Genomic DNA, 27,950 nt, shown 5'->3' with positions numbered 1-27,950 from the left:
GGAAAGTCAGCTGTGCCCAAGCTGCGGTTCAGAGCCTTTAAATGGACACTGGGTTCGCCCACTTCCTTTCTTAATCACTCATGGAAGTTGCTTGTTAACTGCTTTTTGGATATTAAGAACCTTCAGAATGACAAGTTGCATCACACCGGGTGATTCTCCTTCAATCCTTAGTGAAAGAAGTTTCATGTAAGTTTAATAACTTTAAAAAAATTAATTCTGAAATAAAAGCAAACGGTTGATTAGAACACTGACTTTGGAAAGTTACAGATTAAGGGGCAAGATGGATTGGAAATAAGATTTTGAAATTAATTATAAGAATCCTTCCTGTGAATTGTTTAACATCCTAATAAAAATATACAAAGATTTTGAATCTAAGTGTAAGAAATCGTCCTGTGGGAAAATGGTGTGGATTAGAGAAAAACATGATAAGAGGAGGCTTGGAAGGCTGGACGCTAGAAGCAACCAGAAAGAACTAGAGATTATAATTAAAGGAGAAGAGACCCACTAATACAGAACGGAGAAAAGTATTTTAACTCTGGAAGGATTCAAGGATATTTGGGAACAACGCACTCAGAAATTTCTTTTGAGACTGTCTGCTATCATAAAAATGGGTTTAAAAGAGGAGATAGAATAGGATACAACTGAGGATCAGGCTGTTTTGGATTGGACAAATTTGACAAATTATAAGAATGATATGGAAAAAGATGTTACACTGGATTTACAAATGAAACCGGCTGATGTCTTAAATGATCAAAAGAGACACACAAATAATAAATCAGAAGAGCAACTTTGACAACTTTCTTATCTTGGACTTACAAAAGAGATATTTCATACTCATGAAGGAGTTCCTGAGAAAAGACAAAGAGAAAATGAAAAGAAATCAGCTTCTGGGACACTACTTAAGGGGAATAAACATCAAGATTTTTAAAAGCAAAAAGAAGAAATACAAAGTTTGCTTATTTGAGCAAGGTTAAAATATATATTATGTTCTTTCTAGTAGCTCTTAATGGGATTTTCTCAACCAGGACTGAATGATGAGGCTTTAAAGATTTGTTTATAGGTAAGATATGGGAAAAAGAGGGTTTTTGTTGTATTTTCAGAAAAAGCAATAAGCTAAGGTGTTAAAAGGAAAGGATCACAAAGTTGGTTTATTTGATTAAGTTTTAAAAAAAAAGATGTTGTTGTTTCCAGTATGTGCTTAACTTGTGAAGGTGTTTCTGAGAGGAGAAAAAGAGAAAATGATAAGAAACTTGAAGGAATTAAAGATCAAGATTCTTAATATGTTGTTTCTGGTAACTCTTATTGGATTTTTTTTTCACTAGGTTTGAATGACAAGGTTTTCAAGGTTGATAGATAAGAGATAAGATATGGGAAGAAGATTTTTTTTTTTTGGTTGCATTTTGAGAGAAAACGATAAGTTCCTCTGTTAAAGGTAAAGGAAAAGAAAATGAAACTGATTTATATGATTAAGGTTAAAATATATATGCTGTTATTTCTGGTAACTCTTAATGGACTTTTGCTGACTAAGACTGAATGACAACGCTTTATAATTTCTTTATAGATAAAAGATGAGATATGGGAAGAAGAGATTATTTGCTGAAATGTTAAAGAAGGTGTTAAGTTACTGAACTTGTTTGTACTTGTCTTGATGAAGGGGAAAGTCATTACTTTATGTATCTTTTTTCTTTTTCTTTTTTCTCTTCTTTTTCTTTGCACTATTTTACTTTTTATATTTTTCTTAGTTTGCATTCTTTTTTATCTTTGTGTTTTTAAACTTTAATAAAAAATTGTTATTAAAAAAACAAACCTTAAGAGCTGCCCAAGATTCTGAGAGACAACGTGAGGTTAGAAATATACATGAAACAGGCACAGTGTGTTCTCTAATCTAGCACGGTGGTTGGCTTTTTATTAACCCAGTGAATCACGGAGAACAAACTGAATCTGCCAAAGGCTCCTGGAGGAGCTGACACCTGGATAGGGAAAATATTTTGGAAGGCAGCACAAATATGCTCTGTACCAGCCTTGGTCCTCCTTCCAATACCTTACCAATCTTGTTCACAATGCAGGAAATTGGATTAACCCCCCCACCACCACCAATTTAGAAATGAAAGGCATGAAGAATTGTAAATCAATCAGATGAACAACTCATAAAAGGATTACAAACATGAATGTAAATCTATCCCTTTATGAAGCTTTAATTTACACATTTCCTTGAGTCGAACTTAGATTTCTTTTTGGCAGAGATTACAAGTGCTGATCTGGCTAAAAGCAACTTCATGCTCATTTTCAACAGCAGCTTTCATCAAACGAGAAACTGCAAAGCTTGCAATAATCCCCAAAGTTCCTCAAACTCAAGCTCCTTCAAACCAAGGACAAGTTCTTGGAAATCAAAGCTTTTGCCTGTTGCATCTGAAACAACATACTTCACATAAGTCAGATGAGTGGAGAAACATGCATGACGTCAGAACAATTTCATGTATGTGGCTTTCTAATGGGTTCTAGTCAGATTAGTCCACAAATGGTAACAGAGCCAATCTCAAGTGAGTCAATAATCTACCCTTCTTTTCAGACGGCATGGAAGCAACAAAGAGTTCCAATTCCTTGACTCTCAATAATAAAATGTGCTTCAAAGGTTCCACACACAGGAACAAAATCACCCTTGGAAACTCACTAGTTTCCTTGACATATTGTTCTCTCTCCACCAAAGTTTCACTATCTTAAAAATGAGACCTACCCCAGAAGACTAAAGAAAGGTTAATCCCCACTAAGTTGTTGAAAGAGAATGAAACATAAACTTAGAGAACAAGCAAGCAGCATACATGAGAACACACTCTAAGGGTCTAACATGTGCTGCTAAGGTGAACTTACTTTGCCCCATAACTCTGACCTACATAAGCCAAGCAATCAGCTGATGGTCCCAGTGTGTCATGCCCTACTAGTTAATACTTGCGTGTGACTAAGTCTTTGTGGATAAACAATTGCATTTTTTTTCTCTAGCTAAATTAAGCTTGTGAAGAACCATCCTGCACTCAAGCAGAGTCCAGAAATTCAGCCAAGTCAACAAGCATGGTGGTCCTTCAAGGTATTGCCATTCCATTTAAAATACATTTCTTAGTTGCCCCAACTGCTATACAATAGCAGACTCAGCTAGGTTTAACTCAAGCTTAATGCCACTATCTCTTCTCTCTGTGCTCCACTGCCCTTAGCTTTCATCTAAGAAGAGAAAAGAGAGTAATCAGGTATACCATTCAGTCCATTGCATTTCAGAGATTGCCAGCTTCAGTGGCCAGAAAGTCACCCAAAAGTTTCAAGACGACTTTAAGAAGAATTAGCTCTTCAGAGCACTGCAACATTAACCCCCTTCTACGTGTACACTCAGAAAAATCCACAACAATGTTATGCTTGTCTCAACATAGACACTGCAAAGCAGCCTCTAATGCAAATGAAAATGTTCTAAAAGATTGACAAATTTTGCTCAGATTTATCTACAGCTGCAAACATTTTTAAAATAGTTAATTAAATAAAGAAATTGAAGAAGAGCATTCCTATAAGCCAGGCTGCTGCCCTCTTCCACTTTGCTTACTCTCATCAGTCTTTGCAATAAAACTAGTTGCTGAGCAGGTTAATCATGCACTCCCATTAGAATGAGGCATAAATCTCCTTTCTTTTTTGTTTGTTCTTTGTTCAAGACCAGGGAGATCCCTCCTTTTTTCTCATACTGCCCTTGGGCCTTTCCAGTTGTTTCTTTCAATGGACATTTTATATTTAGGCAATTATTCCATTTAAACAATACAATTCTAGCAAAAGATGGGTTTTGAAAATGTTTTCGCAGTTGTCATTTTCACCTGAACATATCAAATTATAATGTTTGTTAAAGTTGAGTGACAGAAAAGTGGAGTCATTCTCCAAGTCTGAGGAAAGGACAAAACCTGTTTGTCTAAACATTCATGTCTAAGTTAGACAATATTGTAAGTTAAAATTATAAATTAATTTAGAAGCAGGTAATAGATCAAAGCAGTCATCAACACTAAAATATCATAATCATCATACTATAACAAACAGAACCACTTCCAAAGGCTCAAAAAAGTTTAGACTATTTTAAGTCTGTGAACAAGTTTTCACATGGTCACAAAGAAATAGTGGGTTTATGCTAGAGCGGTTTGTTTCTAAAATAAGAGAAAGGTGAAAACCGTCATTGCAGCCCAGAATAAAGCAGTTTCTAGCTCATTACACCATGCGGAAAGAGGCATAAGAATGTGAACTTTGATTTCACAGTAAACAGGGCTGATATTCGATACACAGCAGTTGCTGGAATTCTTTCAGAATGCCCTTTTCTTTTCTTTTCTGCAATAAATCTACTTACCAGGAGTACTTGTATCACTGAGAGCATGCTTATCTATCTGTTTCCAGACCAGTTTATTGGGAGAAGCCTAACATCAGAAAGGCCCTCGGAAAGGAAGAGTGAGTCCTGGGCTCACCCAGCCACGAAGAGCACCCTTTCCCTGCTTACAACCAATCAGGAATGTATAAAACATTCAGTGCATTAACTCTGCTATGTACAGAACAGCTGGTCTGTCCCTGAACCAAAACATGTACATGTTTTAGTCCATATATGAAATGAAATGGGGACATTATTAGCAGGGTGGGGGATTTAAGAACAGGGAAAAGGCGTGGACATCGGTGGTAGCTAAGGGAAGGCAGGGAAGGACATAAGGAAAGATGCTGGAAAAATAGGGAGGAGGGCTGGGAGCTGCTGGGAAGAGGACAGGATAGAGGGGGTGATGCACACCAGCCTGGTCATGCTCACCCTGTGGAATCACTCAAGCATCCCTCCAGATTTTGTTTTGGCCCAAACCTGGAAAAACTAAAACATTCTGGGTTTTGTTTCTGCTGACTTGCAGCCAGTCTGAATAGTTTGGCAGAACTTCTGAAACACAACAGTTTGTTCCAGCTTTGAAACAAAACATATAACTTTCAACTAGCTGAATTTCTGAGGGTACTGGAACATGCAGTGGAGTTTCCAACAAGACTCCTAACATGTAAGCAGGTTCATATAGGAAAAACTTGTACACTGTACCTGTAAAACGTTCAGTACACTACAACATCAACCAGAAGATTTTTTCCCCATCTACTGCTCTTGGCAATTCCCTTTTTCTGCCTGACAAACCAACCAGGTAAACCAATCTTCCTTAAAGGAAGCAATGCAGAAAGGAGCCAGGCTCTCATTTTGCATAATCTGCAAAATGTGACACACTACAGCAGTCTGCTACTAATGAGATGTCAAGTGATACACTAAGGAAAGTGTAATTATTCATACTACATCTTTTAGCACATTCCATTAAATGGTAATAGCTGGTTGAATTCTCTTCCTTTCCACAGAAGTATGATGAATGATGAGAGATATAAGAAAAATGCAGAAGATATGGAAACAAAGAAACATGTCTAATTTTTGGCAGTTATATTCCATACACAATATATTTATTCTTCAATCACTCTTAAAGACTTAAACAGGCAAAACGCCCACCAACCACTGCAGTTCCTTTTTTCTGAAAAGTTCAGGCCTATCCAGATGACCCATAACTTTGGCGTTTCACTTGTCACTTTATGCCTGAAAACAGAATTAAAATTTTGTTTATATATTAAATCATGAGTACCGTTTCGAATTCAAGGCTACAGAGTAGTCTAGAAATCCATAATCCGTTCTTGAACACTTCCAGAGCGTGATTAAATTTTACATATTGCCTCTTGAATAGCAGGTTACTTTTATTTACTTTTATGTTTATGTAAGCTTAACATAACTTACGTAAACTTATGTAACTTTAGTCCCTGAAGACCCATAAACATTGTAACATCAATGAATACATATAGATTCATCTTTTATTCAAGTCTCGATGAAAGGAGGCAACTGAGCATGTACAGAAGGCAAAACTTGTTTTGCTAATGCTGTGGTATGAACCAAATCTTTTACTTTAGATCCTGGCTACTAATGTAGCCAAAGCTATTTCCTATGCCAGTGGAATGTATTTCTTAATTTTAATAAGTGCACCTTATTTACCACTTGAAAAAGGTGCACTCTGTGAGCAAAACTGTTTTGAGAAGGGAACAATACCAACAAAAATAACAACAGTGTATCAGCAACTCCTCCAATATACCTTGTACTACACAAGTCAACTTTCAGTAACAATGTTCAGGCTTTGTACACAATCTTACATTTTTAAAAAGCAGGTAACTAATCCACAGTTTATTCACTGATGACTTCAAAGAGCGTGGTAAAATTGGAACAAATGTATTAGAAAGTTTGAGTCTCAAAGAAGCCTACAAGCTAAAATACAACACTGGAAAGCAGCAGACTGGCTTCATAGAAAAAGTTTGGAGAGAAAGTGCCCTGAAACGGTTGAGCTGAGATCTACTGTAAAGCGTTCTTCAAGCATAGCCTTGGAGTTTAAATACCCTGTCCATGCTCCACATTTGCGTATGCATGAAATAAGGCCATTACAACAGCACCGCCCGCTCCTGGATAACAGATGAGCCAAAAAAATCCCAATTTTTTTACTTATACAGTCCAAACAATGGACCCAGTCCTCTGGGTGATTCCCACAGCTTGAAAAATCAACATCCAAAACCAAATAAAGTAAAAGCAATCCATACGGTAAGGAAAACCAATGGAGCAATCAGCATAGACACCAATATGAAGTAGTAGCATAAAAGCAATATAAAAACAGCACTAACACTAAGTGAAGAAAAGGAACAATTAGTTTTCAGATCTGAAACACACCAAGCAGTATTTAAAAGACTTTGGAAAATAAGAAGAGTGTCACCTGGTACTTTTTTTTTTTTTTAATACAAGCTCTAGGCAACCAATCATCTTATAAATCAGTTGTTGTTGTTTTTTTGATGCCTTCAAGTCAGTATTGACCTGCTTCGCAGGGCTGAGAGTGTGTGACTGGCCCAAGGTCACCCAGCTGGCTCGGTACCTACGGCAGGACTGGAACTCACATTCTTCTGGTTTCTAGCCTGATGCCTTAACCGCTACACCAAACTGGCTCTCCCGCCTCATTAGAGAGGACATTTTAGGGATCAGGTAGACATACCTGGGAGAGACCATCCTTCACACAATCAAGCTTCAAGCATTTCTGGTTTCAAAGTTAATCACAACATTCTGAATTAGGCCTGGATACAAACTGAAAACTAGTGCAGGCTTCCGACAGGCAAGCATACTAGTTGAAACTGTCTTCTTTAATGTCAAGATTGAGAGAGAAATATATCTGCTTGTACAAAATACTGTAAACCAAGGCTCATACCTTCCTTCCTTACGTCCTGTCACCAGAAGTATCAGCTTCACAGAGTCATATTTCTGGATGATATTGCAACCAAGGGCTAGAGGAAATGTTAATGTATGAGTAGGCAAAATATGCCTTCTAGTAAAAGCTGAAGGCCATGAAAGAGAAGGACAAAAGGTGCAGTCAGATACCTGCAGTCCAAACAAGTCGAGCTACATTTCTTACTTCTGTTTGGGGGCTGTGAAGAAATTTAGCTTTGGGCTACCAAATTCAAAAATTCCAAGAAAGGATGAACAAAGGTAATACAATTTTAGTCCTTTGCTATCTGTAGTAAAATCACAGAGGGGCTACTTAAGAGAGTCAGATCAGCTAAATCTGACTCATTTTATTTCACACATTAGTGGAGCCATATTCCCATCTGCTGGCATATTTAAACTGTAGTAAAAAAACAAAAAACAAAAAACCCTCTCAGTATCCATTTTGATTTGCAACTTTATCTTAGAGAGCTTTTCTATCTTCTCCTAATATACGGAGACCTGAATAAATTTCTTTGATATTGTTCTCCATTATGCACGTTTTGCCGAGATAGGCTTCTTTAAATAGAAATAGTCTGAATATAAGCCATATAAGCCACTTGGGTGGGCTTCTGTATAGTTTGGTAGTGCACCTTCCAGAAGCCGAACCCAACTATACTGTATATATTCCCCTCAGCTCAACTTTCAAAGATGGGTCTCTGCAGGCACTCTCCCCTTCCTCTGCCAGGGCTGCCCAGGAGTCCTTGCCAGCCGCGCGTTCTCTGCCCCGCTCACCCAAAGGCTCCTGCTTCGGAAAAACAACAACAACAACAAGCAGGCAGGGAGGACGGCCATATCACACAGAGCCTCCTAGGAGGTGGCAAGCAGCCAAATCTGGCTGGAGGATTCCAGTTCAGACTAGTTCTGGAGACACAAACAAGGAACTCCTTGCACTGCCTGCACAATTTGGACACAGCAACTCCTACAGAATATACTGTAGTGTGCTTTGCTTATCAGCAGGGAAGCCTAGTTTGCCTTCTTTTGCACAGCCACAGTATCTGAAAGGAAGAATTTAAGATCCACGCAGATTTATTCTGGGTGGGGTGGGGTGGAGGGAACGTGGCTGTCAGAGGTGCAGCAGCTTCCATGTTAATTGATTCAATTTGTTTTTATTACTTTTTTCACATTTTGCAAGACATACCAGAAATAAGTTGAAGGAATAAAATAAACCAAAATAAATTCCATACATACTGCTTTGCAATGCATCTTGGCCTATGCAACTTGACATCTTTTCTCCCTCTCTCTCTCTCTCACACACACACACACACTCACACTCTCATACACAGCTGAAAGCGGATCTTTACCAAGGCCATTTTTATATACCAAGTTTCTATGTCAACTGTTTTATTAAAGTACTGTTCCAGTGAGATTTACTACAAAAAGTACAGTAGTGAATTACCTTGCAAAGAAATAAAATATCCCAATATGCAGCCTTGGAAGGAAACACTGCCTTTTTCTCACCCGCACCTCTGACAGCCACCTTCCCTGTTACTAAGCAGTTGGAAGAACCTAAGATAAGGGCCTTCAACACCCCGAGAAGAGAAGAGAAGAGAAGAGAAGAGAAGAGAAGAGAAGAGAAGAGAAGAGAAGAGAAGAGAAGAGAAGAGAAGAGAAGAGATGTATTGACAAAAGAAAAGTCTCTACAAAAGGGCAACTTTCCAAGTACAACCAGAGATGAACCAAAACATCAATTCTGCATCCAATACAAACGCGCACCAATTTAATCACTAGGCTTCTGACCCAAGGAAGCTTGTGCCCCCCTGAGAGAACTATATGAAAAAAGCAAACAAAGCTCCCTTTCTCTAAAGGGCTGCAGGGGGAAATCTGTGTTCAATTAAGAAAGAAAGAAATGGGATAGGGTCCTAAGGGAAATATTTAAGACCTGGCTTGGGAGGATTGCTTAGATCAAATGGGAGACAGGCCTGTGCAACCTGTGAAAATGAGGACGGCAAAGAGTCACTGAATTTCGGACTTAGCACACCAAGTTACCATTTCAGGAAAAATGTAGCAGCTGAGTTGATTAGAAGAAACCAGCACTGATCACCCCTTTTACCCAAGTTTTTCCTCTGTCAACAACCCCCCCCCCTACTTTATGGAGAAACTGGGCTCTGCACCATACCACCCTTGTTGCAGCTCCAGAAAAGTTGCCTTCCCTGGACCAAGATCACTGAAACTGCTTCTGCTGGGGCTGAACTCTGAAGCTGCTGTCCCAAACCAAGAAATTCTGCATGCCCCCCCCCCCCATCTAAATACTGCTCTAAGCCAATGATTCATCCTTTGCTGGCAAATTCCTGAGCTGGAAAGAAAGGAAGGGGCAGCAGGAGGAAAAGGCCAGGGTTACATAACAAAATTAAGTTTGCCAATATCTGCTTTCACTCTGGGAGTTGAGGATGGCAAGAAAGACACAGAAATCAAATGAACTCAACCACACAAGCCAAATTTTGAAAGCCTCAATGTCTAGTCATGCTATCTTTTCCCCAGCAACTTCTATAATAGTATTTTTTATCTTTCTTTCAAATTGGACATATAGCTTTAAAAAGCAGAATCAATTATATTACGTTCAGGGAAAGCTGGATTCACCATAAGCACCTGTACAGAAAAACAGCCTTAAGGTCAGCAAGCATCCCAGGATTGAGTTTACACAAACCTTTTCAGATCCAACAGCCTTTAAATGTGAAGTAGCCTAAAGAGAACCAGCTGAATTTGGATGAACTCCCAAGAGCAGATTCAGCAGCCGAGATTTAAAAAAACATGAAAGCAGGAAGAAGATATTGCAATACAGGATTCAACTTTGCAAAATCCTCACTGGTCACTCCCAACATTAACATTTTTTTATCTGTCTTTCTAGCACGTTTCCTCAAGTGTCGACATGCTATGAAAATATGAAATGCCTGAACTCTTCCTTGTGTGCATGCCCTAAACCACATTCCAAAGTCTAATGGAGGTGAGAACTAGAACCTCTGCATTCCTCCCCTTTCACACAAGAAGGACTGCTAGCCAATTGCTTACTTCAGTGTACTAAAGAGCATCTATTTACTGACATTAATCCAAGCTGATGGCAGGTTCTACGAATCTCCCTTTGAAGCAGAGAAAGAGTTTCCAAAGGGCAAAGTCTATTTTAATAGGAGAAAGGAAGAGGAGTCAAAAACAGCATCTGGGTTGGGGAAAAAGCTATCAGTCCCTGGAAGAGCTCATGCTCAGAATAAACTTCAAATGAGCAGGAACACCATAGGGAGCTGCTCTCAGACAAAACAAAGCTGAAGAGGTATACAACGCAACTACCCAAGGGCAGGTTCTTATCTGCCTCCTTCAAAAACTCTCCGCATGTCTCAAGATGGCCATTTTCAAGCATTTCCAACCTAAGGTGACTTATGCCTGTACTTCTACAGTCTGACTAGGAAGGCCCTTTGCTTGAAATATACATGGAATGACATATTTCTATGTTTATCTTTCTTTCACAGTGCCACAGTGATTTTCTACTAACCAAAACAGAGAACAATAGATGGGCTTTACCAGGACGATTCACTACTGGAAGCTCTGCAGCCACAGCCACAATTTAAAACCCATAATTCACCTATCTACTAAACTCCACTCTGATACTAAACGAAAGACAATGTGGCTCTTCCATAAAAAAAAGATCCTGATAATAAATAAGAGGAACAGTTCAGACAATAGTTGGTGCTGAATTGTAAATGAAAGTGCAGAAAGCAACCCCAAATCAATCGCAGGCTGGTTTTACAAAGTGTCTTTTATGGCACCCATTCATCAACAAACAAACGAAAGCATCAAAGAAACTTCCATCTTCGAGTGACTCAAAGGTATCTGTTTCACAGATGGTACTTTTGTATTCTGGGTGCAGCGTGTTTCTGATGGTCCACCCCACAGGCACAACCTTGCCTCAAGTGGGGGGGGGGGGGGGCTGTCTGTTTCACAAGGGTGAGGAGAGAAACAATGATATCGCAGCTGATGCACCTCTGCTTCCAGTAGGTACTGGGACCCAAACCAAGGCACGCCCACAAGACTGCAGAGGGATGACTATACCTGTCACTGCTGGTACTGCTACTGCTGCTGATCGAATCGCTGCTTGAAGACCGGCTCCTAGAACCACTTCCACTGGGTGACCGGGTGGGTCTTGACGCTTGGCTTGCCAGCCTCTGAGGAGACTGGGTCCTGGACTGGGATGAATGGGGTGACCGGCTCCTGCTGTGCTGGTAACTCCGCTCTGGCCTTCTACCTCGTACCTCCCTCGTGAGGTCATCCCGGTAGATATCCCTGTGTACCACACTGGGCAAAGTAAACTGTTCCCGAGCCCGAGGTTCATAACGAGGGTCATGAGCATCAAAGCGGCTCGGGCTGCGACTCCGAGAACTGTAATAGAGTCCATGTTGTAAAGTTCGTTCCCGAGGATCTCTGTAATAATCCTGATCATAATGTCTTGTGCGATCAAATCCTCCTGTCCCCCGTTCATGGTGTCCATAGGCACTAGGTTCATAAGCACGCTCCCTGTTATCTGAAGCCCTGCATTTAGGAGGGGGAAAACACGGATGTCAATCAGAGGAGGAGAACAATGACGCAACAACACGCAAACATTTAATGCAGCATTGGCTATTACTGCAAGTGATTACAAGGCTAACAATGATCTATTTGGCAAAATGAATGAGCTTGGTCCTTTTACATGACTTCTCGCTCATGTTCACATACAACATAGGTCTGGCACTGATTCAATTTCATTGTTAAACTGAGCCAGCTTGATGCCTTCTATTCCAGATTCCCACCCCATAATCCCTATCTTGCAGGACAATGACTAGGGATCCTGGGAGAGGAAGACTAATGAATCCGAAAGGCATCAGACTTCTGTGGACCAAACTCTGCATTACAGTCCTAATGATCTTGTGCAAAATAATTTAAATTCAGCAGTTTAAAGTCTATTTCTAGGAGCACAATGAAACAGAACTATTAACATGTTTCACTCCATGACTACACTAGAAACCTGTCATTAAGGTTTTGGCATTAGCCACAAAATCCTAGAAAAAAACAATTTATCCATTTTTAAAAACTCATTTATGATTTTTGATTCTAAGAGTCCCAGGACAATGTATCAGCTTATCTAAAGTCAGTTGTATGCTGATCCTCATAATAATGTCAAGATACAGCCAACTAAAAGTCATAGGCATTAAGCTCCTAAAAGATATATAATGTGTCTGTTTACTGGTGAGAGAGTGGTATTTTTAAAGCCACTTTGAACAAAGAGAAGATGGGATATTTTAATATTAGATAAAACAAACTGTGGTCATTTCTGTATTTTCCATACAGAATCACAAGTTTATTGTAAAAGGTCTACTATGTACTTGAGAGTTAAAAAGAAAGTCTATGTTGCTAAGACAATTCAGAACATGGGTGAGCTCCTTGGGCCAAGAGAGGTTCCAACAGTTCACTATTCTAATCTAGAAAGATCACTGAATGGCCTATCTTATAGGATATGGCTAGGAAAAACAGATGAAATAATTGAGAACAAACATGCACAGATCAAGTAATAAGGCCAATGCTCATGTTAGTTACAAAGTTTCCTATATCCATTCAAGGAAGAAGGAATTTAAATCATTCCCCTTTTTATTTCCAACACTCTTCCTTGAAAAGTAATTAGCAGTGAATGCAGTTCTCTGTATCCAGTGTACTGTATACATATGAACAGTTTCTCCTCTTGACTCTCAGGTCAAAACTCATGGACCTGCCTTCTCCCCCTTTTAAGAGTGAATTAGGTTCTTCTTTGAACTTTCCACTTTATGCTCCTGCTATACCTCAGGCATGAGGCCAGTTGTCCCCCATATGGAGGCACTGGGTGCATATAAAGGCTTTTGTCTGAATTCTTGCCTCTCCAGCAAGTCAGAGCTGCCTCACAAAAGAGCAAAAACTATAAGGCAGGCATTTAATATGCGTCACAAATGTTTGTAGCTACACGCAAATAAGATCAGATATTGTTTCAATGGGTATAAATATTTGTTTAAAGAGCTCTCTCCCTCAACTTTTAAAACAACAATCAACACGCACCCTGCACCCTGTCAAATATTATATCAGTGAAAGCTGATACAATAGAGTAACAAAAAAGCAGTATTTCTAGAAAGGTTAATGTATAGTACAAGAGCCCTTTATCTGTTAGGACACAGAAGACAGACAAAAGAACTAGCAAAGCTGAAATGACTACAGCAATGCTCATTATCTATTAGTACTAATTACTACTGGAGTTAGTGGAAAAAAGGGATTGACTTGGGTTAGGAGAGGGGCTAATATACACAGGGCAGGACATACCAACCTTTTCCAAGTGTGGAAACACGACCTATATTCCCAATTAAATCTAGGGAGAGAATTGTGAACATAACTTCCCCAATTTGGCCCCTCTTATAGGGGTAATCCACCTTCTTAATGGGCAAGGGTGTCAAAGTGGTATTTTAGATGAGCGAGCAAGGAAAAAATCCTAGGGACAAGAAGGAAAAAATTCCACTGGAAGCCAGCAGTCCCAGATTGGCAGAAGGACTCTGTGACAGCCCCCAACTTCATTCTTCAGACAGCAAGCGCTTCTGCGTACATCCACCACAGGAGTGTGACTGTCGCCCTAAGTCTGCATCAGTCAACTGGTAGAAAATGCACCAGGGGACGAACGAATGCCTCACCCCAGGCTAGCAGGCATCCTCTGTCCAACTTTGTAACCATCCAGCCAAGTCAATTTTCTGTGATGTATCCACAAGCTGACCAACACCATGTCTTTAAAGCTAGAGTGCCTTTAATTGCACGTGTGCTTTTAACAAGACTAGGTAAGTAATCCACTCCCCTGGCCCACTGGGATCTTGGCTTGAACCATCCCACAAATCTGAGGTAGTAGCCATTATTCCAGCACCTCAACAGATGGCCTGTAATTTCCAAAACTGAGCAGCGTCCATCTCGTTCAGTTTGCCATGAGGAATAGTAATCCCAAGATATACAGAGGTGATGTAGATCCAACAGGGGAAAGAAACATCAACAGCGGCCTTCTGCTGTCTTCACTGCATGTATTCCCATGGCTAGAGACTGTAGAATCCAAGAGGATGCAGCACCATGTTTATAAGTCTGCTAGAAAATTTTGATACCAATCCAATTTTATGCATAGACTATGTAAACCAGCACAACCCTGAAAAACTAAATGCGAAGCTTTGCCAAGGGATTGTGTAGGTCCTACAGTGCTGAAGATACTCCATACTGGGTTTTGAGACTTGCAGTAATAAAGTAACTCCATCTGATAATGAGGATACATCCAAATAAGGCCTTACGGTTATCCAAGGATTGGGACCATTAAGCTCTAGAAGAATAGCTCCATAATCGAGGCTCGCCCAGGAAGTCTTCCATCTTAGAATCAGGTCTCCAACCAGCTGCAGGAAACATCTTCTACAGATCCACAAGATCCCAGCCATTGGGATGGGAATCACTTCCGTTTCCAACCCAAAATAGGAACTGCAGATAATTCCCCAAATTTTAAATCCATCTGGGGGCCCTACACAGGAGTTTGTGTTTCTCACCACATCAATTACAAAATACCTGCCTAGTGAAACCTTGGAACTTACCCATCAAGTCTCCGCTCATAACGTCCTTCCCGTGCATGAAGTGATGGTGGTGGGCCATACGTGGGCCCACCACCAGCTCTGAACCCAGAAACCTCTCTACTACGAGATGCTATGGAAACTGTATCATCCAATCCCCGAGCAGCGCTAGGAATGGTTCCTGGTTCGTTATAATCCGTCCGAAGGTCTCTATCTCCCATTTTGTTGACAGAATTGTGTGCCTTCTGCGCACTCTTAATGTCCACAAAATCCACAAAGGCTGCCACGCCGCCTTCCGATCCCCTTTTGGGGAGAATTTTGACACTTTCAACACGTCCATATCTAGGAGAAAGACAGAGAAAATCACATACATTAAAGCTCATAGAAAATCAGCTGAGAAACCACATTTAGTGCCTTGAAATTTTGGGGCTCGGGTAACAAATCTAAGCATTCCTTTCAATAGATCAGTAACTGTGTTTAGTCCTGGGCTAGTTTCCTGAACTCCTAAAGCAAAGCTGAAAGATTATTCTACTGGAATACACAGACATACTTTAATCCTGCTAACCTGTTTCCTTTCACACCTTCTTCATCATATCCTACCCTGAAAAAAAAGTCAGGATACAGAAACGTCCAACTACTCTTAGATTTTGCCAATATCTGCAGTAGGAGTTTAGCACCAACAGAAAAGCACTTATTAAAAGAAACAGCAGTGCTGTATTGCTCAAATATATTTCAATGCAATCAATGTTGAAATAATGAATCTGAGTGGAGAATTAAATTATTGAATGTATTCATTTGCCAATCTGTTCTCAGTTGAACAGTCATTATTTATTGTCCAAGATGTAAGTGTCTAACAGAACACAATGCCTGTTCATATTGAAATCACAGTTCTATGGATAAAGCCTGTTGTACAAGTTTACAGTGTAAATAATGTTGGGAGCTGCTGTTTAAGCCAGGGTTGGAAAAATATTTGGCAATTCCCGAGACAAACTTTTCATGGCTGTAGACATCAGCAACAACAAAATAACGAATGCAATTTATTTAGCTCATACTGCATATCCAAGCCAAGCAGATTTGGCATTAATAAGCAAGACATTTGCAAGTTTCTCTGGGTAGACAGAAAGTTTTCAAGTCATCCAAACAGTTTCACCAAATGCCTCTGACCTTCCAAACTACTTGATCAAAAAAATGGATTTCTGTTTTTAAAAAATGCACACATCTATGAACATTTCATGTTTACACATCAAAAAGATATGCAAAATAAACTAACAATTCTTTCATTAAAGAAAGAGCCAGTACCATCACATTCATCTGGCAATCTTTATGTATCTTTAATTACACTGTTGGCACTTTCTACAGATATTTCCTGGTTTGATATATCAGATCCAGGATTAGTGAATTTAGGCAGCAATTCTACCAACCAGCGATGGGGTCAAGAGTCCTAGCCTCAGTCCCAGAGGTTTCTTTAGCAATTCAACCAGCCCAGCATTCAAGCCTGGCCAGGCTGGAAAATGGAACTCCATGCCAGTATGATCTAGGTTCATTCAGGTTTGAATTTATCCTCCTGTGTTCCTCTCATTGCTATTCTGCCCTCAGGCATAACAATCAAAGAAATTCATAAGATTCACCAACACCGATCTGTAAAATTCAGCACTACTAACAACATAAATCCCCAGGAACGAGATTGTGCTGAACATGCCAAGGAAGGAAGATTCTGTGTTTCTATCACACAGGGATGTGGGGCCACTAATAAAGTAAAAATTGGGGAGGGGGGGAGTCTGTGGCTTTTCACAAAAACCAGTAGCCCTAGCTATTTAACAATTAATCAATCCATTATTTGTTAGAGATCTCTACCGCCAGTCAGCCTAAAATGCCAAAAATGCCAGATAGTTCAGTGGCACACCTCCTCCTTCCTATGTGGTTCAGTGCCTGGTGGCAGAAAAAGCATCTAACCAAGAGACTGCAGGGAGCATCTCTAGTCACAGCTCAAAACATGATGCTGTATCATGTATCAGCAGTGTCAATGGGTAAGAGACAGGGAACCGAGCAACAGCTATGCAGCTTCCGGAAGACAGAATCTGTAGTCCAGCACATCTAGGGAGGAATCTGGTTGGGGACAGCTAGAGTAGAAATGGTGTAGACAAAACTCCAAGGAAAGTGATTGGGAGCCAAGATTTCTCCAAACTATGTAACAGCACAACAGTGCTGGTGAAGTGGTTGCCAGATTTCAGTTCCAAAGCAGATGGCTCAACACTCATTTACTCACACCAGAATGCTCGAGGGTGTGCAAGAATTTGATTTAGACCATTTACTCCTATGAGAAGCAGCTGGAATAAGGATAAATGTTGCTTTCAAAGGAGACGATGGACACAACCACATCTCTTGGTACCTCCCCCCTAAATACTAAGATATTGAAGGTAGCAGTCGGCAAGAATATTTTTATGATCTGCGCCCTCGTAGTGTGTGCCTTTTTAACAGTACACATCCTCTAGTCACCCACTGCGAAGGCTAATCTGCCTAGCAATCCGACCCCAGCCCCACCCACTGGCTGTTCTCCAAACTGCTCCTGTGTTGGTAGTTGCTGCTGGGGGGGAGCTGTGTGGCTTCATGCTATCCAATCTGGAGGGGAGGGGAAAGACCTGCAGTGCTGCATCGTGCGGGATCACTGCCCAGCAAGAAAGGGGTACCTATGAAGGGCTGCTGGAGGCTGGGTGAGAAACCAGTCACGTTTTTAGGGTGACGCTTGCAAGGCCAGACCTGCAAAGAGCAACACACCACTCTCTGTGTTAACCTTTGTCCAGAAAGAGCCACCAGAAAGAGAGCAGCCCTTGTGAAATGCGCCTTCCCTATCTCTGCACCAACGTCAGCCTTTCCAAGAAGGCGGCTCTTTCCCAACCGCCAATACGCAGAACAAACACCAGCGGGGGGGTGGGGGGTTTGGCAAACGTCGGCTCTGAAGGTGCTGATGCACAAAGATGCACACAAAGCTTTTCTGGGAGGTTTTCTAAAGCTTTTTCAGCTTGCATAATTCATATTAATCAATACATAACTTGCAGCATGTTGACAAATTGGTTTTGCTTTCTACCAGCACTGAAGGGAGACATTTCTCCAAGAACAATCCCTTGTGATGCAGAGGGAGCACACGGATCATGTCTATGCATTAAGTGCTACACCTCAACTTTAACACTCCAGGTAATGGGGTGAAGACAGGAGCTTCAATCTAGAACCTGGTGCTGCTTTTTAAATGGCTCAGCCACAGTGGCCAAGTTCCTCACGGTGTACTAGGATAGTTTTTCAGTAGCATTCCTGATTTAAACATGACACATTTATTCATCTGGAGCAGGACATGGGGGCCAGAGGGGCGTTTCTTCCTTCACCAGGGGCCCTGGGGCAGCAGGTAGCTTTCTTGGCTCAGTTAAGCCACTGACTTCATCATCACTCTATGGCTGCCATCTCATTATGAGTCAAGATTCTGTTAACTGGAAAAATTGGGACACCCCAAGAAAACGTCTGCCAGGATTTACTGTCATGCTCTGTAAGATCCAATAATAATCACAGACTGTTCCTATTTTAGAAAAAGGGCAATTCCCCTGTTTAGAGGGAATGGAAAGGAGTTTGGGGCTTGTGAATACAGTAGGCACTTGCCAGCTGTTATAGTTGCATTCTAAGAGGTGTCTAAAGGCTTATCTAGCCCAGTCTTCTAATTCTGTAGTGGGCAGCCAGGGGCCACTAAGAAATCATCAAGTCAGAAGCGGCTCATGTCCCAGCAGCCACATTCAAAAATGTGCTGCCTCTTTTGCTGGAGGTCATAGATACTCTTGTGCATGATAGCCAGACAGTTCTGTTCACTATAAACTGTATTTCTGTGATTACACAAAGGCCTTGCAAGGTTCCAAACCTCCATGGGACTAGGGCAGTCCTTTGTCCATGTTTGCAGAGCTCAGCCAAAGGAGGCACTCTTATTTTCTGCACTGCCTTTTCCTACAGACACATGCAGGTAACATTTAACAATATGCATATTAAACAAAATTAAAGTTACATCAAGCCTGCAGTGTCAATACATATGTCTGTAATCTAGACAAACAAACTCACATAGTGATATGAAAGAAGCAGGAAAATAATTCTGGCTGTTGTAACTTAATCTACTTGCACATGGCTAGATATTCTACTATTGGCCAAACTAAAACATCCCTGTACTTTCCTCCTCATCTAAGGGAGGGGGCTAGAAATAAACCTGGTTTTCTTAATTTCCAATGTCAGACAAGGAGCTCATATAAACAACGGAAAATCCTAATGCATGTAAAGTTCACACCATAAGATGGTAAATCTAGCACAGTTAGATGCACTGCTGACGTGACAGGCATAAAACAGCTTATTTTAGGAGACCTAAATATTAATTTGCAGTTCCACCTCCATCCATATATTAATCAGGCTCCCACCATCTTTTGGCAACTGTGGTAAATGCCTTCTTCCACAGCTAGCCAACTGTTCCTAAAGGAAAAACTACACGTAGCAGACATTTGCACAGTTGGGTGCTATTGTCTGGAAGTGATCCATGTACCAAAAATGCTAGTGTGAGGATTTTACTCTAATAACAGTAAAGGAGGAAATGCTTCAAAAAGAAGTTCCAATAATATGCTCTGATGGTCTTCATGGTATGCTGTCCCTGAGGACTGTCTGGTTCTTCATTCAAAATTTAAGCTTGATACGTTTAGTACTTGTTTAGGCACCCCAAAACTAGAGGTTGAGGAAGTAAAAACAAATATTTCTTTTAGCTTTCTATCCCCTCCCAACCATACCAGTTATTACAGGAAAACAAAGATAGCAGTTGCAAAAAACAACTTCCACTCATACTGAGGTGGCTCAGCATCTAATGTGGATTAACACTGCTCCCGAGAACAAGAGAATTCTGTAACATTAGGTAGGTCAAAGGCAAGCATTTAGTTGCCCATACTGTGGATTTAATTCCATAGACAAGTTCCTTCCAAAACAGCTTCTTCAGAACTGATTATGAAACCAAAAGTCTGTTGCTACTTTCAAGGCCTTGATTGGTCAATCTGGTTGCCCACAAACCACAATTAAAGTCCCAGGGAACCACAACATTTTTTAAGCCTCAGACACCATGAATGGACAAGTAATCATACATCCAGAACCATAAATTTACAGTAGCAAATTAAAAGACCCTGCCTTAGTGCATTAAAGAAAAAAGGGTTCCAAAATCAAGAGTCTGGAAGCACCTTAAAATCTAAGGAATGTGTAACAGAGTAAGCATGGAGTGGTGGAAGGTCTTCTGATCATGGACATGCCAACCTGCCTCTGACCGTGGCACCACTGCAAGTCATATCTAATTACTAATTTTAATATACAGCTTGAAGCATCAGGAAAATATAGACAGCTAGCTTGACCAGAGATCATATTCACAGAAAAAAACAAAACATGCATGCCACAGGCAATGACGGGCCTAGACCAGTGCCATTAAGTCTCAAGCATATGGACTTTCTTAGTCGTCAGCTGAGCATGAGATGAGTCCATGCAATTAGCTATCAAGCTTCAGTCCAAGATACCTTAAAAACATTTGCAGAGGCAATATTTCTATAGCTTTGCAGATTCAAGCATCGATAAGGAACTCTTCAGCCCAGCTTTCAGCATGAAGATCCCCTTTTATACTACACTACAATTTCTATGAGCTCTAACCAGCAGGCATATTGGTTGGGGCTGTTGAAGCTGTGGTTCAGAATAATTGGAGCTGACCCAGTTGCTTTAGCTAAGTTTAATTGTGTGTGTGTGTGTGTGTGTGCACGCATGTATGTATATATTAGTTTTGGGATTGCAAATTTTATAAAAACTAATACAGACTCTTCCAAATCACATTTCTTCTTCCTGGAAAAATTCAGTGTTCCTCAAAGTTTACATTTAACAGAGTTCACAATTCAAGTTAAGGATCACCATGACTGGCTGCTCTAAAGTATTTCTGAACTTTTTAGTTGACTATGCTGGTCTATGACCGTAATAAAGATCTGATTTGATTTGATTAGTTGACTCCTTACTGGATATGTCCAGATTTACACAAGCTAGCTAAGACTCCTGGAGCTTATAAGCATTAAAATGTTGTAGAATATCTTGTCTAACACAATGGCTAGAAACTAAATCCGATTCAACTCAGTGGAACTTGTATCTATGACTTATTTTGTAGAGATTATGAATACAATGAATGAATATCTTTCTCAAATAGCCAAGCTACTTGCAAAACAGGTAATGGAGCATATTGTAAAATGTAAAATTCTTAATAATATATAATGAAGCTAGCTTGGGATAAGGAAGACCCAAACTAGAGCCTCATGTGACCATGAAGCATGCTAAATTATTTGGGTCCAATCACTATTTCCCAGCCCATTAAGAGTTATTATGAGAATTGTGAGGAGATTATCTTGAGTTCCATGAGAAAAAAACAAATATAGATGCAATGAAAATAAAGAAATGAACATGATATGACTATACAGTATCAAAAATAATAATAGCCCTGGGAAGGGCTATTATCAATGTGAGAATCCGAAGTAGGCCACTGAATTGTGGCCATAGTCCTTCTCATTAAGCCATTTAAAGGAGGAAGAAAATACCTTAGATGACATTTCACCAGTTAACAGAAACTTTCTAGGTTTGATTGAGCTGTGGCTTTTATCTTTTTTGCAGTGTTATTTATAGAATGCTATCAGAGCACAAAGAATGCCATGTGCCGTGAATGTTCTTCCACACAGGAAATCCAAAATGTAGGTCATGACTACCTTTGCCCAACAGGTGTGAACTCTGCTACAGGACCAGACCTCCAAGGTCCATATTTCCAAGGGATCTGAAATGCTGTTCACAGGAGAGAAGCGTATGAGAATTTCTCAGGAAAGTCACTGGCCATAATTATGTAACATTTAAGCCAAACAGTCTAAGGTGAGGGACACAAACCAGAGCCCCTGGCTTACACAGTGTAACTGACAAACGGGGGGGGGGGGCGCTTCCAGAATTTAGCGACTCTTGGTGGCTGAACGAGTCAAATGGGAGTGACCAAGCAGGGCCCAGCATGCTAGCTGGTTCACCGCAAGCTGAAAGGAGGCGCTGGACGCCAACGAGTTTCATCAGTAGCCACCAATGAGGAAATGCGAGGAGCTCTATCTATCACAAAGAGCAGAACAATTCTACCAGCAATAGGCTAGAGTTCCTGCAGCCTGTGCTGTCACACTTTCAAGGAGAAACACTTAAAGGAGTGGGTAAAATTTAAAAGAAAAGGCTGCAATAACATGACAAAGCAAACTCTAATGTCAAGCACAATTATTCTGCCTCAGAGGGATTTTGGTTCACGCTGGGAAGGAAAGCCTGCTTTCTCTGCGACCTCCTTCTCCCTCTGCACTAAATCCTTCTCTCTTGTCATTTATAAAGCAGTGCATGCACACCCACACAGAACTGCACTGGGGAAGGAAAACAGTACTTCTCTTAAGACAGCTACGCATAAAATTCAGACCTATCCACCCACCTCCAAATTTGACAAGGTGCTTCAACTTCCAGTGACCATGAAAACACAGCATGGTTATCAAAGAGAATGGCTAAATGCTTTTGAACTGTGCGTATTAGTGACTGTAAGAGACACGTGTGCCAGGAGCACACAGGCTGTATCAGCTCTTCCAGGTTCAGCTTGCCTTGCAAAAGGAAGGACCAAGGCACCATACAGCCATGAAATGGAAGTGACTTGGAATAAAACAGGGAATTTACAGTAAAGCCTTTTCCCTAGGAAAGCATACTTGGAAGGCTACCAAATGCCGCGTAACTGGTATTTTACTCCCTGACATTAAGGCTCCCAAATAAGAACAATGTTAAAGGACAAGGAAACTGCCTTGGAAGCACACCCTACATTTGCAGTGCCTGCTGTTTTAAAGGCTCTATTTCTAAAACAGTGATAGTGAAAACTGCACACCAACTTACTTGTTCTGCTTAAAACGGATTGTTTTTCTCTAATTAATCAAGAGGGAACTGGGGACATTTGGCATTTATGCACAGGACAAATGTTGCTATATTTAGCCACCCTTTCTTGCAAGCTGTTGTGCATCTCCTTCAAGAGTAGCAAATGCTTTCAGTGTTTCAATTTTTACAATAATTTGGACACAATTAGAATTGTGTAATACTTTCACAACTAATCATCTCTTCAGATTCCTAGCAAAAATCAAAGGAAAGGGCCCGCTAAAAGATTTCAGATTCCTGGAGTGTATTTCACAGAAACTTGTCAAAATAAAAGCAAGCAGAAAGAGAAAGACTAATATGCAATGAATTAAATTTGGCCTCTATTTTTAAACATAATAGAGTGAATTAATATGGATTGGGAAAAAGTAAAAGTGCATCTGATTCACCGCATCATTTTAAGAGCTTAAAAGACAGGTTTTTATTTTAAGAGCTACATGTCAACTTCTCTTTCACCTTCACAAACATGAACCCTTGCCAACAGTTACCAGGAGGTTTCTACGGGACGCAGGGCTATTTTTTCTTCCTGATACTCTGTAAATTAAAAGGTACAAGCACACTAGAAATAATATTTTTTTACAAACCATGTCTCATAACAAGTTTCTAAAACAGGGATAACCTAAATTATCACATTGGATTCTAACAGCAGAGTTACTATAGGTTAAAGATCATCTTAGAGGTTTCCTGCAATTATCATTCCACTGATTAAAAGAACTGTATAATTCAAGTATCTTTTCCCAAGTCCTTTACTAATGCTCCTAAGTGCACCCTATTCTGAACTACTTGATTTTTCACATACTAATATAAGTCATTTCAAACCATATTTTATTTAGAACTTAAAATGTATAACCAATATAGTTCTTCCTACTGATAGGACACTTTACCAGCATCAGCTAGAATGACTGAAATTGATGCTGACGGGTAAATACTGAGTTTATTATCTCGCCTATATTTACATTTATAACCTTCAATATATTAGGAAGCCAGGGGTAGCTTTTACGTTGATCTCGTTATAAGACATTCACGCTGCTTGCTCTCTGCAAATTCTTTGTCCTACTCCCAGGCAGGGGGATGGGTGGGAATTTTTTGCAGGAGACCAGTTAAAACTAAAAAGGATATTTTTCTCCACTTTGAAGTTCTCTCGCAATAATTAAAAGTTACATTATAGGCAACTACAGGAAGTAGCCTTTCATATGTATACACACAGTGTGCAACTTGTCCCTTCCCCCAGCTGGCCCAGGGACATACAAAGAAAGGGCTGCCCTATTGTAAGCATATAGTACTTACAATCATCTCCTGCCAACCAAAACACAATTCAAGTGATATTTGATAGTTAAAAGGCTTGGTAACCCAAATGACTGATGGAAAATATACTGAAGTATTTGACCTAACATCAGCCAAATAAACTTGCTTTTTAAATCCAACCATGCTTGAGGCAAATTTCAAAGCCTATATTTAAACTGGCACATTCTGAAAAAAATAAAAATAAAAACCAGTTAATTCAGAACCTTCCGTCTTTCTGACTCATCTCTAAGCAACAGCACCATGGCAACTTTATCCAGCATTAAAAATTTCTGTGGAAACACGGTACAGGAAATATGGTGGAAAGACAGTTTTAATTCTCACTTGAAGAATCCTTCAACAATCCTGGCACAGAAGCCCTTTGAATACAACAGCAAACCAGCCAGCCCCAAATCCAGCCGCAAAACAATTCTCCTTATTCTTAAGTTCCAAAGATCACCAGTGTTGCCCGCACCAGGCAACGCATTATCTCCGAAAGGGAAGTCAAGGCAACTCCTTCAGTTTTATATAACACAACCATGATCTGCATGACTAGATTTTCCAGACTGAAGCAAATTACATCTTAGTTGCACCCATATTTGAACCTGTGCATGGTTTTTAATTTTCTTGCATCACTTTGCTTCCTACTATTTAGTACAAGGCTGTTCTTACAGATTTGAGAATGAACTATATTTGGCCCCTTGCAAAAGAGGCTCTTTGAAATGGGACGTCCCTTGTGCATGTATGTGCCTCAGTGACAACTGCTCTTTTCCAAGTAATCTTTTCCCTCTGCACATTTTGAAGGAAGCTCTGCAGCTCAGGCAGCAGCAACGAGGGAGCCAGATGAAGTCTCTTGTTACGCAGCTCTTCTAATGCTGCTGCTTCACAAAGCTCCCCCACCTCCCCTATGTGCAGCTTGAGATCGGCTCTGTTCTTTCCTACATAAACTGGGACCTGGCCGCCATTTTAGAAAGGCATTCATACAAGCCAAAGCACGGCACTGTACCCTCGGAGAGGCATGTTGTTCTCTCCTCTCCAGCCAAGGGAGGATTAAGGAACACTTTTCTTTTTCAAAAAGCTGGGCTGCCAAAGGATGAATCAGGCTCCATGTTGCCGATCACAGCAAGTACTATGACATACTCTTTGTGTGTGTGTGTGCGCGCGCGTGTGTGTGTGTGCCTTCCTTCCTCAGACACTGAATCAAACACACAAACAAAAAACAACACAAAGGGAAACCACGAGGAAAGGAAAGGAACCTTGGCTCCCACGCAAAGCTTATTTTGCATATGGGAACTCCAACACATTAAAACTGTTTTTCCATCTACTAAATAGTAAGGGCAGGAGCAAAAAATCTCCTCTGATTCTCTAACCTGCCTGCCCCAACTCCAAATTATATTGCTTGGTCTTCCTCCATATACCCCCTCTTGGGACTAACACAATCTACTAAGAATGGGGGGAGGGGGGAGTAGAGGGAAGCATCAGTCCTAACATAATATTAAAGGATATCTTTGGCACAAAATGAAAATGTATCCTGACCATCAACAAACAAGCTTCCATTTAAGAATACAGCGTAGTTCCACTGTCTCCCTCCCTAGATTCACCAGTCAAGCTTGTTCCCCCATGAGGTACCATGCAAGTCTATTTTTCCCATGATGACTCATTAGGTACGCTCCATAATCTTCCTACCCTAAACAGTAGGAAGAAAATTACAGGGAAACTTGCAAGCCTCTTAAAAGTCTTTAACTGGAAATAACTTCAGCTGACCCAGATAGTGGTCAAGAATGATGCATGTCAGTTCTCCTCCCCTATGCCATAATAGGGAAGAGCAGAAATAATTCTTTAAGAAGACAGATGTTCCTGCAACTATTATCTAGAATGTGCCATCACCAAACAAAAGCCATCCCATCTGTACACACTAGTGCCATTAGCCTAATAAGCATTATGTCCAAAAGGTTTCTCACTGAGTGAATTTAAAAAGCAAACTTTTCTGCAGCCAGAAAAAAAATATATTATAAATGCAAATAACAAGGCTAAACTGGAGTTCAGAATTAGCCATCCCCGAAATGTTCCACAGCAAGAGAACAAAGGAAGTTGGATTCAAAAAGGATTTCAGTTTTCTAGTCACTTAAAGTTGTGCCTGAACATCCATGTTCCGGCTATTTCTTTCATAATTCCTTAAGAAAGTAACAAAGAACCTCAAAATAATTGAGTTAAATTGCTGGCTCACATGAAGACATCAGGATTTCATCCAATTTAGGCTATGATAAAAGCCAAAAAAAAAAAAAAAAAGAGTTCAATTCAAGTGGTCAGTAGTTCTGATCTGAAAGTGTGGAAAGAAAAATTTAGCATAGCTTAACGTAAAAGTGGTTTCCATCAGAACATGCCCTTTGAAAACTCCAGTCCATCATGTGAAGGCACGTGCAGTGTCTTTGCTTTGCCTGTCTCTCCCATCCTCAAGCGATCTCTAGAGCTGAGGTCTGCGCTTTATTGTCCGAAGTTCTGTCCACACTTCTAAAATGCCAAATGCAGGAGAAGTAACTCCACCGGCCTTTCTCAAGAACAAAGCAGCAGCATCCCTTGCATTTGGTCTTCTCCGAGGGCTGAGACAGTTCCAGTTCCAGTAGGCTGCAGAAGCTGCCATATGCTCCTGATGACAGGTTTCCCAGACTCCTCTGGCCAGGCTCCCGAGACGCCCCCTTAATCCCAGGCCAGGCTCAGGGTCTCCCCTTCCACACAGAGGGTCCTTCGAAGAGCTTCCTGCACTCCTGCCCCCCCCCCAGTTTCACCTCCAGGAAAGGCTCTGCTTTACCTGTCAGTATGACACCTGCTTTCATACAACTTGAAGGGAAAATAAGTCCCTTTCCTTCCCCTGGAATCGCCCCTTCAAGAGATGCGTATTGGCGGCGGCGGCGGCGGCGGCGGCGGCGGCGGCGGGGGTCACCTTCCTCCCTATCCCCCGTTCCGCCGCCCTTCCTCCCTGATCGCCAATTACGGGTTCCCTTCGGAGGCCCGGCCCATTTGCCCGCTCCCGATTACAACAACCCTTCCTTCTCCGCAGGACTCGCGGCTCCTCCTCCGCCTCCCCGGAGCAAATGCCCCCGCCGCTTCCTAAGCCTCTCGCCGGCCCGGAAAGGGACCCCGGACCTTCCCCGCAACCCCCTGAGCTCCCGGCGGGCCTCCTCGGGGAAGAACACCTGCCCGCGCCGCCGCGCCCTCCGGCCCAGCCTAGGGGCGCGATGGTCCCCGGCGGCCCCACTCACCGCTTGAAGTGCTCGATGATCTTCTCCTCGCGGACGTTCTCCGGCAGGTTCCCCACCCAGAGGTGCCTGGTCTCCCGGACCATGATGCTGCCCCCGGGAGACGGGGGGTCCTGGCGCCGCCCGCCTGCCGCCGCCGCCGCCTCGACTCGGCTCAGCGCCGCGAGGGGGAGCCGCCGCGCCTCCGCCGCCGCCGCGCCCGGCCCACTCTTCCTCCGCCGCCGCCGCCGCCTCCCTCCGCGGCGCCGGTGGGGGACACCATCCCACCGGGCCCCGCCGCCGCCGCCGCCGCCGCCACTCCCGCGCCACTTGGCCCCGCGCCGCCGCCGCCGCCGCCTGCCGCTCCTGATGCTGCTGCGGGCGGCGATGCCGGTGATAGTGAGGGGGGCGCCGCCGCCTTGACCGTCGTGCGCGCGTCCTGCTCGGCGGCGGCGCTGTTGCTGCTTCAGCCCAATTTCTCCTCAGCAGCCGCAGCAGCGCCGCGCGCGGCGT

General features: G+C 41.7%; 1 protein-coding gene across 3 annotated transcripts in view; it reads right to left on the bottom strand.

The window, feature by feature from the left end:
• SPEN (spen family transcriptional repressor) overlaps positions 1-27,950 on the bottom strand; it is a 51,849-nt gene extending 23,899 nt beyond the window's left edge. Inside the window, exons 1-3 of one of the 3 annotated variants that reach the window (XM_088136948.1) lie at positions 27,462-27,950; positions 14,947-15,264; positions 11,396-11,872 (exon numbers count right to left, since the gene is read on the bottom strand). In XM_088136948.1, the coding sequence (XP_087993074.1) occupies positions 11,396-11,872; positions 14,947-15,264; positions 27,462-27,544 (878 nt within the window). In that variant the 5' untranslated portion in view covers positions 27,545-27,950. Of the gene's footprint in view, positions 1-11,395; positions 11,873-14,946; positions 15,265-26,428; positions 26,970-27,010; positions 27,132-27,461 lie in introns of those variants that run through there. The other 2 variants (XM_007440633.3, XM_088136949.1) reach the window with 2 other exon arrangements.

The sequence above is a fragment of the Python bivittatus genome, unplaced genomic scaffold (assembly GCF_059951505.1).
Source record: "Python bivittatus isolate LINGU-HERP-01145 unplaced genomic scaffold, Pbiv_v1 ctg000090_np1212, whole genome shotgun sequence".
Taxonomy (NCBI): domain Eukaryota; kingdom Metazoa; phylum Chordata; class Lepidosauria; order Squamata; family Pythonidae; genus Python; species Python bivittatus.
The sequence above is the reverse complement of the archived record's forward strand: the minus strand, read 5'-3'. Positions and strand labels throughout refer to the sequence as shown.